We start from the raw sequence: 13,374 nt of genomic DNA, 5'->3' as shown, positions 1-13,374 counted from the left end.
TCCGGCTTCACTTGCCATAAACTCAGTTTATGATGGAGAATAGGTAGTTGGACGTTGGTATGAACGATCCGCAAAGTCAAGATCAGGGCAAGGGTGGTAGTCTCGGCCAAAGATCCGAGAATGATACCAATCGTGGTCCAAAGTAGGAATTCCCGTAATATCCATGCACTAACTAGAGCCAAACAAACCTCTCTCTGCCCGCCCTTTCACACATCCTCAACAGCAATCGAGTTTCTTGTGAGACTGGAGGGGATCCCGCTTCCGATAAACACTCTGGGACCTGTGGCGTAAGGTAGTGTTCGTTCTGCTGCAGCCGTGGCACTTCTCAAAGTGCCAAGGTTAGGTTTGTGACAGGGAGGGGAGCACGAGGGAAAAGGGCGTGCGCTAACTACCCGTCTTAGACTGTCGTCAGAAAAAAAAAGAAGAAGAGGGTGTCACAGCGTCAGGCGAAAGGACCAAAAGCCGTAATGAGAAAGACAGACGAAGGGGGGACTTCAAGGGGGAGTGTTGAGGCTTTGAGGCGTTACAGGGTGTACTTCTAGCAAACCGGGCTACTAACCAATGCAGCCACAGGGCAGCCCCGCCCAAATGGAGCCAGCAGATTGCCCCGGACCGCCTAGCACCCACCTGGCTCAGAGGGTGGGGACCCACTTGAAGGCTAGCCGCTAGAGGCTGATATCTACTAAGGTACCCATGCACTACGTCCATGCTTTAGTCGGGTTCTTGCTTCAGCACCACTCGCTTCCGTTTCCTCCCTCGGCCAGGCCTAGTCTTTTATTCTGCCTGTTACTGTTCCATCAAAACATCATCGCAATTAATCACATCTTACCCGAAACGTCGACAACTGCCCAACCCCGTCGGCGCATATCATATCCCACGACTCTCTGAGCTGGCCCTTGCTCATCAAGGGCGTTCACACGCTTCCATTTTATCGGCATCTGTCCAGTTCGCGTTCCTTGGTTCGCGTCTGTAATTAGTTGCCTTGCGTCAGTAGCCAACGCCAGCATCCTTAATCAACTCTGACTTGGCACCCAGCCTCGCGCGCCAACTCCTCGACGACGCCGAATACACGAAGCGTAGCGCGATAAACAATTTCGATTTATCGTCGACCTCTCCGCAATTGACCTTCGTCTCAACGACCCTCGTTTTCGACCTTTGTTACTCATCGCTGAGACCTGCCTTGCGCAATGTCGATGTATCCGCATCGCGCCATGGGGGGCGGCCCCCAAGGCAATTCCACTCGGCTGAACGAGTTGCTCGAACAGATTAGGGTCGAGTTTGATACTCAGATGCGCGCGACGGAAAACTACGAGCATCAGAGTATGTCCACTACTCGTACGGCGATAGCTCATATCGCGTTATCTCCTTCACCCCAGCTAACACATTTGTATCTTTAGTTGCCGCGCAAGTCAGTGAAATGCAACTGGTCCGTGAAAAGGTCTATCAGATGGAGCAAACTCATCTCCAACTCAAGCAGAAGTAAGCCCATATTTTCGCGGCAGTAATTCATATGTTCCTCACTAACCTCTCGAATCACAGATATGAAGATGAGATCAGTGCTCTGCGACACCAACTCGAGGCTGCTCGAAAGGGCATCCAGCCTGGCATTCCCGGCCCGCCTCAACATGCTGCCCCCTCCCAACAGCCCCCTTCTATCGCTCCTGGCAATGGTCTTTTCAGTGGCATCATGGCTGGCGGTAGCCAGGGAGGTCTCGTTCCTCCTCAGCCAGGCCAGCAGCAGGGTCAGCAGGGCCAGCCCCAGGGTGCGCAACAGCAGCAGCAAACGCAGCAGGGACATGCCCCTCCTCAGGAGCAGCCGTTGGGACCTCAGCACCAAATGGGCCAAGGGCCTCCTGGACTTCCCGTCCCCCCTCCTCACCCCAACGCGCAGCAAGCTCCTTACTCTCAGAACTATCCTCCGGGCCCCGTTTCCAATGGGATGGGCCCCCAGCCGCAGAGCACCGCCTCTCCCGGCCCCGGTAGAAGGGGTATCGGTCGTCCACCAGGTGCCGTCGGACCTGCTACACCCCAGGTTAACACCCCCGTGCCTTACCCTGGAAGTGCAGCCTCCCCTCAAGTCAGCCATCCGACTCCCGAACATGGTCGAATGGGGGGACCACATGCTCCCGCCGTTGGCAACGCTCTTGGAGATCTCGAAGTCGACTCTGTGGCCCCTCACAATAAGAAGACTGGGCAGGATTGGTATGCGATCTTCAACCCTCAGGTCCAGCGTGTTCTGGATGTGGACCTCGTCCACTCTCTCAACCACGAGAGTGTCGTGTGCTGTGTCAGGTTCAGTCACGATGGCAAGTATGTTGCAACTGGTTGCAATCGATCTGCCCAGATCTTTGATGTCCAAACTGGTGAAAAGGTTTGTGTGCTTGAGGACCATAATGCTTCCGATATGAGCGCCGATCTCTACATTCGCAGTGTCTGCTTTAGTCCCGATGGTCGCTATCTTGCTACTGGTGCTGAAGATAAGTTGATTCGAGTAAGTTGTGTCAGAAACGTAAAAATGTTCTACCTACTAATATTGGTTAGGTGTGGGATATCCAAACGCGAACCATTCGAAATCATTTCTCTGGTCACGAGCAAGACATTTATTCGCTGGATTTTGCTCGTGATGGTCGAACAATTGCCTCAGGCAGTGGCGACAGAACTGTACGCCTGTGGGATATTGAACAAGGCACAAACACCCTCACTCTTACAATAGAGGATGGCGTCACGACTGTTGCCATCTCTCCTGATACCCAATTCGTTGCTGCAGGCTCACTCGACAAGAGTGTACGTGTATGGGACATCCATTCCGGCTTCCTTGTCGAGCGTCTGGAAGGACCTGATGGTCACAAGGATAGTGTCTACTCGGTTGCCTTCTCGCCCAGCGGTAAGGACCTGGTTTCTGGCAGTCTCGACAGGACTATCAAGATGTGGGAGCTCAGTGCCCCTCGTCAAGGAAACCAGCCTGGCCCGAAGGGTGGCAAGTGCGTCAAAACCTTCGAGGGTCACCGCGATTTTGTTTTATCAGTTGCTCTCACCCCCGAGGCCAACTGGGTACTTTCAGGTTCCAAGGACCGTGGTGTCCAGTTCTGGGACCCTAGAACGGGTACGACGCAACTCATGCTGCAGGGACATAAGAACTCCGTTATCAGTGTTGCACCTAGCCCGCAAGGAAGATACTTTGCCACTGGCTCTGGCGACATGAAGGCTCGTATCTGGTCTTACCGTCCCTATTCCTGACTAAACAAGGAACCGGCTCAATGGGTTGCTTTTTAGATGCTGTGACTAGAGAAGGACAGGGGCATGAACAAGGGCGAACTGATACATGACGGAGAAAAAGTGATGTGCTTGGCGGCGGTGGCTGTACTGGGACGGATATCTTTGAGGGGAAGCATTCTGCTTTTCACGTGGTGGCTAAACAGAGTGAGCGACAGAAATTCTTGTTACTTGGATATCGGATACAGGAAACAAGCTCCATACGCTCAACTTACGGCGCGAAGCATGATCTTCCAAAGAGGCGCACAGGGACATGGGGTATTTGGAGAGCAGGATGAACGTAGAGTGGACCATACCTACTCGTTTGCAACTTTTTTGTTTCTAATCTTGCAGTGTGTTATAATGAAAATCACCAGTCCTTGAACAGTTTGCTGTATTTGTAGTGGTTGCTGATAAGGACATTGTTCGTCATATGATGCACAAACTCGAAATGTGTGTGTATAGTAAATGACATAATATCATCATAGAGAGTCGAAGAGGCTGGAAAATGCGTCGCCTTTCTTCTTTTTCTTTTTGGGCTTATCTGCAGCGCCATTTTTCGATGAAAGAGAGCCGAAGAGACTGGACAATTCATCACTGTTCTTCGTTTTCTTTCTTGGTTTGTCTATGGTGTCACTTTTGGACGGGATCTTCTTAGCGTCTATATGTGTCGTTTTGGCCTCGTGTTCTTTCAGCTTGAGGTCTTTCGAGCGGGAGTCTGCCGTCGGTACTGGTTTCGTTTCCTTCTGAGTTGACATAAGCTCTTCGCGCGAAATGGCTACGCCCATATCCACTCCGGCATTAGGTGCGTCGTCCGCTCTTAAGTCGGATGCCTTATGTTTACTTGGCTCCGAAGGCATTGGCTTTGCACTACTCGAGATTGAAGGGTTGTGGTCGTGGTCAGGGACGAGTTGGGAGAGTATAGTGTTGGTTCGGGCAAGAACTGAGAGGAGGAGCAGCCCGAGAGGCGCATGCTGGTTATCAGCTGCAAGTTGAGAGAAAGTGCTGTGCGTAGAAACAAGCATGCGATTAGCTACCCATTTACAAAGTGTGAAGACATGCTAGTAAGTCGTTGACCTACACGAAAGCGCCAGGGACCACATGGCGCATCATCCATTTTGCGCGCGCAAGAGCGGGATGGACATCACGCTTGACACCGCCAGATTTCACCTTTCTAGGCCGTGAGTTGAGGTCGTTGACGAGGTTGCGGACTGCGCGGCGTAGTATGGAGAAGGAGGACCACCAGTGCGTGGAAGAGTGCTGGTTCTTGTGACGATGAGCGAAACCATTGAGGATGGGGATGAGAGGTGCGAGCGAGTCGTTGGTTGTCGCTAAGAGGGCGGGATCGGGAGGAGTTGTCATGATGGAGGTAGATGATGTGTGAGCATTATTGATAATTGGTCTGGTAGAGAGATTGTGTAAGTCCGAGGTCCGGCCGAAAGGTTCATTGCCTACCTAGGTAGTAGGATTTCGAATATGGAGGGCGACGTTGAATTTGTTATAGAGATGGATGGACGAAGTTGAGAGGTTGGAGTAACTTTTAGTTGCGATAAGATAAGAAAGATCTGAGTTCACAAGCCAGCACCGCGGAGTAATTAGTGGTGATTTGATGGGTGTTCGAATTATGGTTTCCGTAAAATATAGTGTAAACAAACGCCATTTCTCAATTATAGGCTTGAATTGTTTGTTCTATTCTTGAGAATAGTTTTGCTGCTCTGCAATTCAAGTTCCTCGTACGTAAGTAGTAGGTTGGAATAAGGTGAGGTCAGTTGATGGGTTAGGTGTATGGGAGGTGCATTCAACCTGGCTCCTGCTGTGGTTTGCATTCGCAATGCATGGACGTAATGTAACATCAGAACAAGATTGACGCTGTGTCTTTATTATCCCTCTTTCAAATACAATCGACAATCAGCAAAATATGATATGACCTTATAACATCTGCGCCCGCAAACAACGGCTTGCAGACAGTCTCTTACATATTAGTTATTGCCTTGGATCTGGTCTCGTGAGCCCCTAGCACATTTCTCCACCATCGAGCGTCGAGCGTCCACCACCCCATACCCAAAACGAAGCCATATCCCGTCGAGCCTGTTAGAGCTGCACAGAAATTGAATTACAGGTGGGGTTCAGTGCAACGACGATGTCTCTGCGACTGCACTCAAGCGGGTACAACCGCCAACCCTAGCTGCTAACTTAGAAGTTAGGCCATTCCATTAGTTAGGTTGTCTTGTCAATCATGATAGCCCATCTCATGAGTGAGACTTTGAGCGTTGTTGTCCTACGAAACGGCGAGACATTCCTTTGGCGTTGACGTTGTTCGTTCTAGTCAGTCATTGGTTGCTTGTCGCCTGTACGCTTGGAACATTGTCCTATCATTCATACGCATTCTCCGGCAGTTGGTGCTGTTACCAGACCTGGCCCTCCATCAGAGAACAGACTAAGCAACCTAGTGGCGCTCAACTGCAGCTATCGAGGGTCCTGGAGATTGAGACGACCGCGTCTTTAGTCAAACAAACGTCTTATCATGCCTGGTAGAAGAACTGGTTCTTGGTATCTATCAGTAACCCGACCCCCTGCTGGTTCCATCCAACCCTGCCAACCCAATTACAAGCTCAAATGCAAAACCAAAACCCAAAACGAGGAGCCGCTGACCATCGGCTATCGTGTGCACAGGGCACAGGCGTTCTTGAACTATCCTTGGCTGCGATAAGCGTCATGTCCTTCGTCTGTTGGCGCGCCCACTTCCACTATGGTCCAAGTTGAGCTGCGTGCCATATGACCCTGAGCCGAGTCTGCCCTCTTTCTCTTGTTTGTCCGCTTGTCTGCTTCCTCTCAATTCCTTTCCTTTTTCCCCTTGCACCTCTTCAAACTGTTCGTCGACAGTTGGGCGAAATCTCGTCAATTTGGCCGAGTCTGCAGACCCTGTCCGCTGTTGCGTTGCATACCTTGATTGCAACCATCCTTCCAACTTTCTAGTTTTTTCTGCAGCCTTCGCCACCCCGACGCTTAACTTGGCGGTCCAGGACTATTGTTAAGAAACACGGAGTGCCTTCTTGGGTCTAATCAGGCAACGCGAAACACGACGAGAAGGACATACCAATAACAAACGTGAAGTTGGCGGCGATACACGATTACAATGTCTCCGGCGCGGAATCCTACGAGCTGGGATGACTACCAAGGGGGAGCTTCGCCTCGGGGAAGCGTGACCGACAGCATGCTTGAGCGCGAACAAGCTCTCGTGGACGACGAAGGCGACGAAACTGGCGACCAAGAAAATGGCGAAGGTTTTTCGAGGCTACGAAGGCGGTATGTCTAATTTATGAGAATTCATCAATTGGGTTTTGTAGCTTACAATTTTTTTTTAGATCTTCCGTCACCTACCAGTTGGCAGCAATCGCAGACATTGGTGGTGTAAACAGTTTCCGATCTTTCGCCCGGAGCTGGCAGCGAGCGGCAGGATTTCCTGAGGTTATTCCTCGCCGACCGAGCTTTGTTCTTGCGCCAGAGCAAGATACAGAAGACCTTCAGTATGGTCGCAGCCATGTTCAAGGATCGTCGCAACAACAATCGGGTCTTTTGCGCCAACATCTTGATGCGTCGTCTTCGCATGCGAACGGCGAGCCAAGCTCAGCCATTGAGTCCTCACCGAGGTCAATGAGGATCCCTCATCGTGATGGCGAGACGAAGCCTCTACTTGATGTCGAAGCTGGCTCGTCCCCTGTTGGGTCACCCCGATCAAGTATCTTCGCTGTCCCGCCTCACCTCGCAGCTCCCGATATTGTTGGAAGCTATGGTTCATTCCGAGACTCTTCTCCTTTTGGAACAATGGACAGGAGTTCGCGCCATCGCATTTCGTTCAGTGAGGGCAGCGGCTGGGGTGTAGCTGACGAGGAAGAAGAAGAGGGCGAGGGTGCAGCGCATGGCGAACATCAGCCCATCCTGGTCAAAGAGGTTAAGCAGGGCAATAAGGTTGTACTTGCTGTTGAAGGCCAGAGCACTCTTCCTCAGTCCGTCTTCAACTCGATTAATGCCCTAATTGGTGTCGGGTTACTCAGTCTCCCACTGGCCCTGCAGATGACAGGTTGGATCCCCGGCCTGTTTCTTCTCACTCTGACAGCGGCTGTTACGTCGTACACGGGCAAGCTGCTGGCCAAGTGCATGGATTTTGACCCCAGCCTCATTACGTATTCCGACCTGGCGTATATCTCGTTTGGAACCCGAGCGCGGGTCATTGTTTCTGCCCTTTTCAGTCTTGAATTGATAGCAGCCTGTGTGGCTTTGGTGATCCTCTTTGCCGACTCGCTCAGTCTGTTACTTCCGGGTCTTGCGAGCGTCAACACATGGAAGGTTGTAGCTTCTGTCATGGTTCTGGTCCTGAATGCGTTGCCTTTGCGCCTGTTGAGTTACACCAGCGTTGTTGGTATTTTCTCGACCTTCTGCAGTGAGTACATCATCATTTGTCAGTCGCCAATACGCATTTGCTAAATATGACACAGTTGTCGTGATTGTCATTATTGATGGCCTGTACAAGCCTCACTATCCTGGTTCACTGCGAGAGCCAGCGACAACCTATCTATTCCCCGAGAATTGGCTTGCTGTGCCTCTTGCCTACGGCCTCCTCGCAAGCCCTTGGGGTGCGCACTCTGTTTTTCCATCCGTAAGTTATACCGATGCCAAGTCAAATTGAACACTTGAGCTAAAGCAATTCAGATCTATCGTGACATGCGTCACCCTTACAAATGGGGCAAGGCCGTTAATGTTACCTTTTCCTTCTCTGTGAGTATATATAGTACCTTGATGGTTTGGAAGCTTCTCTGACTTGCCTAGTACATCGTGGATACATGCCTGGCTGTCATTGGTCTCCTAATGTTTGGTGATGGTATCAAGGACGCCATCACCTCCAACATTCTCAAATCAAAGGGCTATCCTGACGCTCTGAAGATCATCATGTCCATCTTCATTGCTATTATTCCCTTGACAAAGATCCCTCTCAACGCTCGCCCCATTATCACAACTTTGGACGTCATCTGTGGAGTTCACGATCATCAACACCATCACCATCATGACCAGCCTCACAGCCAGCCTACTCGTTCCTCAGTTCTGGTCACAAAGTCAGTGCGAGGCCTCGTGCGCGTTTTCGTCGTCATTCTTCTCTTGTTCATCTCTATTGTCTTCCCGGCATTCGACTCTGTGTGTGCGTTCCTCGGTGCGGCCCTTTGCACGCTCATTTCTATCATTCTGCCCATCTCATTCTACTTGAAATTGTACTGGCAAGATGTGACAGTGCGCGAAAAGATTGTTTCTGCTATTCTACTGGTTGTGTTTGCCATCCTTGGCACGTTGGGAACAATCTGGACATTCTTGCCCAAGCATCTCATTGGCGCTGACTAGACTGTGTTCGTTTGAGTATGAAAGGCATCTACTGGAGTTGTCACGCATTTGTGTGTTATGTCCCAAAGGAATCGCATCGTCATTTACTTTACGAGAAGGGTTATAGGACTATGAATAATACGTTACCAATGAGCTTCCGAGCTCTATTTGTTTTTACCAACACTTTTCTCACGCAAATTGCGCCTTTGATCCTCGACCTGTTTGTTGTGAGATACATATGTGATGTTTCACCGCTTTAACTTCACACACTTACATCACGCGTGACGGCACCACAGTGTGCATATCCCCATTTACCCTCATCTCCTTTTTATCCGTATCTTGGCTTGTGTGAGTGGCAGCGTCATCAGTGAACCTCCTCATGTTCCTGATAGTCAGACAATACTTGAGACTTGAGTCTCTCGAGACGTAATGAGCATACCTAACCATCATTATCGATACATAAAATCCGAGTACAATCAAGACCACCTTGCCAATGTCTCCTGTCTCTCCTAAGCTCATCTCTGCGGTTCTTCCACCCCGCTGCTGATCCCCCAACTGCCGCTCCCATGACATGACATGCCATACCCCAGCTTCGACCCCTCTCTCAACTTGTTTCGTCACGCCATGGCTTCGTTCGCTCTCATCCAATCCGACCTTCCGGGAAACGAGAGAAGCGGTAACAATGGGTAGGAGAATTGACAAGTCCCGAGGAAACAGGCCGATCGGGCCGTCCGAGGGTGGATTGCGAGTCGTATACCTATTTTGGTTTAGAATTGTCATGAGTGTAGCCGCACGTTAGTCACTACTAGTTGATGGCTTAGGGAGCAGGAAACCTGTCTTGGTCTGGGAGTGTGCATTGGTATCATGCCATGCTGCCTTTAGCCAAAGTTGCACAAGGTCAAGAGGCAAAGCCTGGGCATGACGTTGTGCCTAGTATCGAGTGAAACTATATGTGTCTATGCTTAGGAACATTAGACAACTGAGAAGTGAGATACGTCCAGTTGAGTATAACGGCAAGTTAGTATAGGAAAACGAAACAAAGACTTCACATAGCTAAGACGAATAGATAGTGTTTGAGTAGGTACTTCTGGTATTTATTATTCTAGAATATCCTATACACAGAAAGCGAGTGAGGCTCTCATCATAATCCAAGCAACGCCCGAAATATCTTCGAGTATCGCGCCAGGGACTCAAGACGGCCAAACTACATTTGAAGGCTGATGGGAGTCAATCCCGTTTACCAACCTCCAACCCACTCAACGTCTCCAAGATCGGTGCGTCGATCCCGACGCCAGTTCCAATCTCTGCCCTTGTTCCAGGGACATTCCTTGCTGTTAGACCGTTCTTTAGCGGCCCCAAATTTGTGGTGATAATTAGAATGATCCCAAACGCCCGCTTCATAAGATTTGTTGTATCCAAAACCAAAATTGTGTCGTCGTGGCTTAGAAAAGTCCACCGACTTAATAGAATCCAAAGTAGCACTTTGACCGCGGCGTCGCTCACCCAACGCCGCCCACTTGTCCAGAGAACTTCTCGGTTTGCTCATGGGCGAGTGCGAGTAATGAGGAGTGATGGTGATTTGCTGAGGCTTGGGGGTTGGGGCTTCCTGGAAGAAGAAGCCATCAGCGACCAAGTCATCATCCACATCACCCTTGATGTCGTGAGTGTGCGACACCGGCTCGGGTTCAGGCTGTACAATGGGCGGTCTTCGTGACCTGTCCCTCCTCCTCCTCCTCCTCCTCCTCCACTACCTTCTTCTCCTCCTTACTCTCCTGGCTCCAAGTCCTGGCATTGAGCTCCTGAAGCATCTGTCGCTGTTGTTCCATTTCCTCCTCTTCCTCATCCTCGTCCCACATGTCACTCCAGCTCTTAGAGACAGTTTCCTGACGTCGACCAAAGACCATGGACATAGCTGGCATGGGCTTGGCCATGTTGATTGGGAGGGAGCCAGCAGTTGCGGAAGATCGATTGAATCGGGCAGTAGGCTTGATGGCCATAGACTTCATGGAGGCGCCCAAGTGAGAGTCGTAAACAGACGACATAGGGGTCTGCATGTTGGCAGAGCACCAGTCGGTGGTAGTCGCTTCTGACTTAGGGAAGAGCTCCTCAGTGTAACTCTCGTCATCAGGGATGACACTGAGTTGACGACCAAGATGAGTGGTACCATGGAGAGCCTTGGCCCAGGGGAAAGCACCGGTATCGACGGCAGGGGACTGGATTGAAGGGGTGCGGAGAGGCTCGCGGTTGGCGGTGGCCACGTTGGGAGACTCGGCACCACAGTACTCATCATCATCCTCGTCATCGGTGGTGAACGTGACAACGCGGAGCAGAGCTTCACGGGCACCCTCCAGTGAGCGTCGCCTGGGGTCAAGGTTCATGCACTGCACGAGGACCTCATACGTATCCTGAGACATGGAGGGGAAGACGTCGAACAAGGACTGCTTGTCCCGGGAGTAGTCGAGGAAGAGGGGATCAGCCTCGGTAGGAGTGGTGAAAGGATTGCGAGAGAAGAGGATGTTGAGTAGGCAGATACCAATGGCCCAGATATCCGCTTCGGCAGGCGAGTAACCGGCGCCGGCCGAGTCGAACTGTTCAGGAGCCATGTAACGATCACTGCCAACAGTCATCTCGTAAGACCACTTTTCTGTAGTTGCCAGACCGAAATCGCCAAGCTTCATGGCACCATCCTGAGTGAGGAAGATGTTCTCGGGCTTGATATCGCGATGGTAGACTCCCTTAGAGTGCATGTAATCAACGGCATCGATGAGCTCGATCATGAATTGACGAACATGCTCCGTCTCTAGAGGACCGTGACCTTTTCGGATAGCTTCGTAAAGATCGCCCTGACCACAAAACTCGAGAACGAGATAGATGTGAGAATCGGTCTCGAATGAATCAATGAGGTTGACGATGTTTCGGTGGGTTCCGAGGCGGCTGTGGAGGGCCTGTTCCTCCGACTTCTCGTCGATAGCGAAATCGGAATCGACATCTGGGCAGGCACTTCTCTTGGTGAGGCACTTGATAGCAACAGGTTCATTGGTTACAAGATCCTGGGCCTTAAATACCATACCGAAAGATCCATGGTTGAGAGGGGAGATGGTCTGATAACGTCCCTTGAGAAGGGCACCGCCAACGAACTTGTCCTTGAGGCATTCCATGGCGAAAGAAGAAATAAAGATGTTCAAAAAAGAATAGAAATAAGATGGGAAATAGTCGTACAAACGATTTTTTGGTGTTTGTCAATAGCCGGGAATGTAGGAAGTCCGGAGAACGATGTTGAAGCTGTTTAGAAACGCTTGAGCCGATGCAAGAAAATTGATGTTCGCGGTATATGAGCAATGTACAGTGTCGTAATGATGAAAGCAGAGTTGAGCAAATTCGAGTTGTTGATAGTGGTGTTGTTGTTCGTTGGTATTCAGAGGCTCATTTGAGGGTATTCGATAGAGGCTTAACAAAAGAAATGATTATCGAATTGTCGTGACGGTGAGTTGCGAAGACCGAAGTGGCCGAAGAAGTTGAAGACAAGGAAAATGAAATTCGTTATAATAACATGGGTACGTTTTTTTGTAACTTGAAAAAAGAATGACTCTGACGATGAGAGGTGATGGAAGTCAACTTGGGACGAGGTCGACCGGAGAATTGAGTTTTGGTCAAGACCAGGTGAAGTCGTATTAACAGAGGGGGAACCGGATTCGACGATGCCGATAAAACGACGTGTCGGACCAGTCAGACTGGCACCGGGGGATAGGGGAGCGGAGCTCGCCCGGGGCGGAGTTCCTAATGATCGGCCGGTAACGGTTGAGTCACGAGGGCCAACTAGGCCGAGTTGCGATATTGAGTGAGAGACCGGAAAGTAAAACGCAAGTCAATGAGGAAACCCTCGTCGACTCAATGCAGCACAAGGCGATCTTTCTATGTGATGTGTCCGACTGTAAAACCGCTTTTGATTGCTGGCCGAGGCTCGTGATATGCAGCTCAAGGGATGCGGTAACGGAGCGACGTGATAGGAAGTCTAGGCGAACAAGGACTTGGTCTAATGCAGCGGCAGACAACACAAGTCAAGGACGCTTCTTCTTCTCGTTGTAAATTGTATAGCTCAAGCTTTGTGCGATCGATTGGTGATTGAGTGGTTGGCTGTTGATGAATCACCGCGATAAGCGTTGGGATTGAGTGCTTGCTTCGGGAGATAAGGTGGCGATGGCGAGGCGAGGCGGATTCGTTCGGTGAGTAGAACGGTGATTGATGTGGTGTGATGGGTGAGAGTTGGGATGGGTTGGATTAGATATGAATAGACAGAAGAGATGAGATAGTGAGAGAAGAGTGGCAAGCTCGAGAAGAAAGAAGGCCTTTGAAGATGCGGAAAGCGTACAAATGAAGGGAAAGAGAGGTGGAGAGACGATGATAAGAAAGCAGGGGAAAGAAGACAAGAGAAGAGAGAGGGTGAGTGAGAAGGGAAAGGCGGTGATGGAACCAAGTGGAGAGGGATGGATAGATGGCGGACGGTGGATGGTGGATGGATGGGCCATGGGATAAGTCAAGACAGGACAGGTTGGATTAGTGAGGGTGGATGATTGCTCATACTGTACTTTCCACTCCTTCCAAGGCAGGCGAGACAGCGAGTGAGAGCCAGGTCTAGAATTGACGGGGGTGTACTTGGAGTTACTGGGTGCCTGCTGCAGAGTGCAGCGCTGCAGCTCCACCTGCCCAGGCCCCAGGATTAGAGAGGGCCGGAGCTCCACTACCTTACCTAAA

At 50.7% G+C, this 13,374-nt stretch overlaps 4 protein-coding genes across 10 annotated transcripts; 2 read left to right on the top strand and 2 right to left on the bottom strand.

The window, feature by feature from the left end:
• Positions 1 to 566: 566 nt before the first annotated feature.
• Positions 567 to 3,757, top strand: FVEG_09177 (glucose repression regulatory protein TUP1). Of its 4 annotated transcripts, none has more exons than XM_018898127.1 (5): positions 567 to 986; positions 1,036 to 1,320; positions 1,398 to 1,479; positions 1,540 to 2,491; positions 2,542 to 3,757. In XM_018898127.1, exons 2-5 carry the CDS (start codon positions 1,188 to 1,190, stop codon positions 3,235 to 3,237), a joined length of 1,863 nt encoding a protein of 620 aa, XP_018755936.1. In that variant the 5' UTR covers positions 567 to 986; positions 1,036 to 1,187; the 3' UTR covers positions 3,238 to 3,757. The 4 variants fall into 4 exon arrangements, with proteins under 4 accessions (XP_018755936.1, XP_018755934.1, XP_018755935.1 ...); XM_018898125.1 differs by having other exon boundaries at positions 1,036 to 1,335; XM_018898126.1 differs by having other exon boundaries at positions 567 to 1,320.
• Positions 2,448 to 5,220, bottom strand: FVEG_09176 (hypothetical protein). Of its 3 annotated transcripts, XM_018898123.1 has the most exons (5): positions 4,708 to 5,220; positions 4,334 to 4,654; positions 3,570 to 4,257; positions 2,529 to 3,411; positions 2,448 to 2,471 (listed from the first exon to the last, which is right to left on the bottom strand). In XM_018898123.1, exons 2-3 carry the CDS (start codon positions 4,612 to 4,614, stop codon positions 3,735 to 3,737), a joined length of 804 nt encoding a protein of 267 aa, XP_018755932.1. In that variant the 5' UTR covers positions 4,615 to 4,654; positions 4,708 to 5,220; the 3' UTR covers positions 2,448 to 2,471; positions 2,529 to 3,411; positions 3,570 to 3,734. The 3 variants fall into 3 exon arrangements, with proteins under 3 accessions (XP_018755932.1, XP_018755931.1, XP_018755930.1); XM_018898122.1 differs by having other exon boundaries at positions 2,529 to 4,257; XM_018898121.1 differs by having other exon boundaries at positions 2,529 to 4,257; positions 4,334 to 5,220.
• Positions 5,097 to 9,871, top strand: FVEG_09175 (hypothetical protein). 2 transcript variants are annotated; one of them, XM_018898120.1, is made up of 6 exons: positions 5,097 to 6,558; positions 6,618 to 7,693; positions 7,749 to 7,909; positions 7,963 to 8,028; positions 8,080 to 9,639; positions 9,689 to 9,762. In XM_018898120.1, the coding sequence occupies exons 1-5, from the start codon at positions 6,389 to 6,391 to the stop codon at positions 8,641 to 8,643; spliced, it is 2,037 nt and encodes a 678-aa protein (XP_018755929.1). In that variant the 5' UTR covers positions 5,097 to 6,388; the 3' UTR covers positions 8,644 to 9,639; positions 9,689 to 9,762. The 2 variants fall into 2 exon arrangements, with proteins under 2 accessions (XP_018755929.1, XP_018755928.1); XM_018898119.1 differs by having other exon boundaries at positions 8,080 to 9,871.
• Positions 8,597 to 13,286, bottom strand: FVEG_09174 (RAN protein kinase). Its single transcript, XM_018898118.1, has one exon. It carries the CDS (start codon positions 11,778 to 11,780, stop codon positions 10,308 to 10,310), a length of 1,473 nt encoding a protein of 490 aa, XP_018755927.1. The 5' UTR covers positions 11,781 to 13,286; the 3' UTR covers positions 8,597 to 10,307.
• Between the last annotated feature and the right edge of the window lie 88 nt (positions 13,287 to 13,374).

This window comes from Fusarium verticillioides, chromosome 5 (assembly GCF_000149555.1).
Source record: "Fusarium verticillioides 7600 chromosome 5, whole genome shotgun sequence".
Taxonomy (NCBI): domain Eukaryota; kingdom Fungi; phylum Ascomycota; class Sordariomycetes; order Hypocreales; family Nectriaceae; genus Fusarium; species Fusarium verticillioides.
The sequence above is the reverse complement of the archived record's forward strand: the minus strand, read 5'-3'. Positions and strand labels throughout refer to the sequence as shown.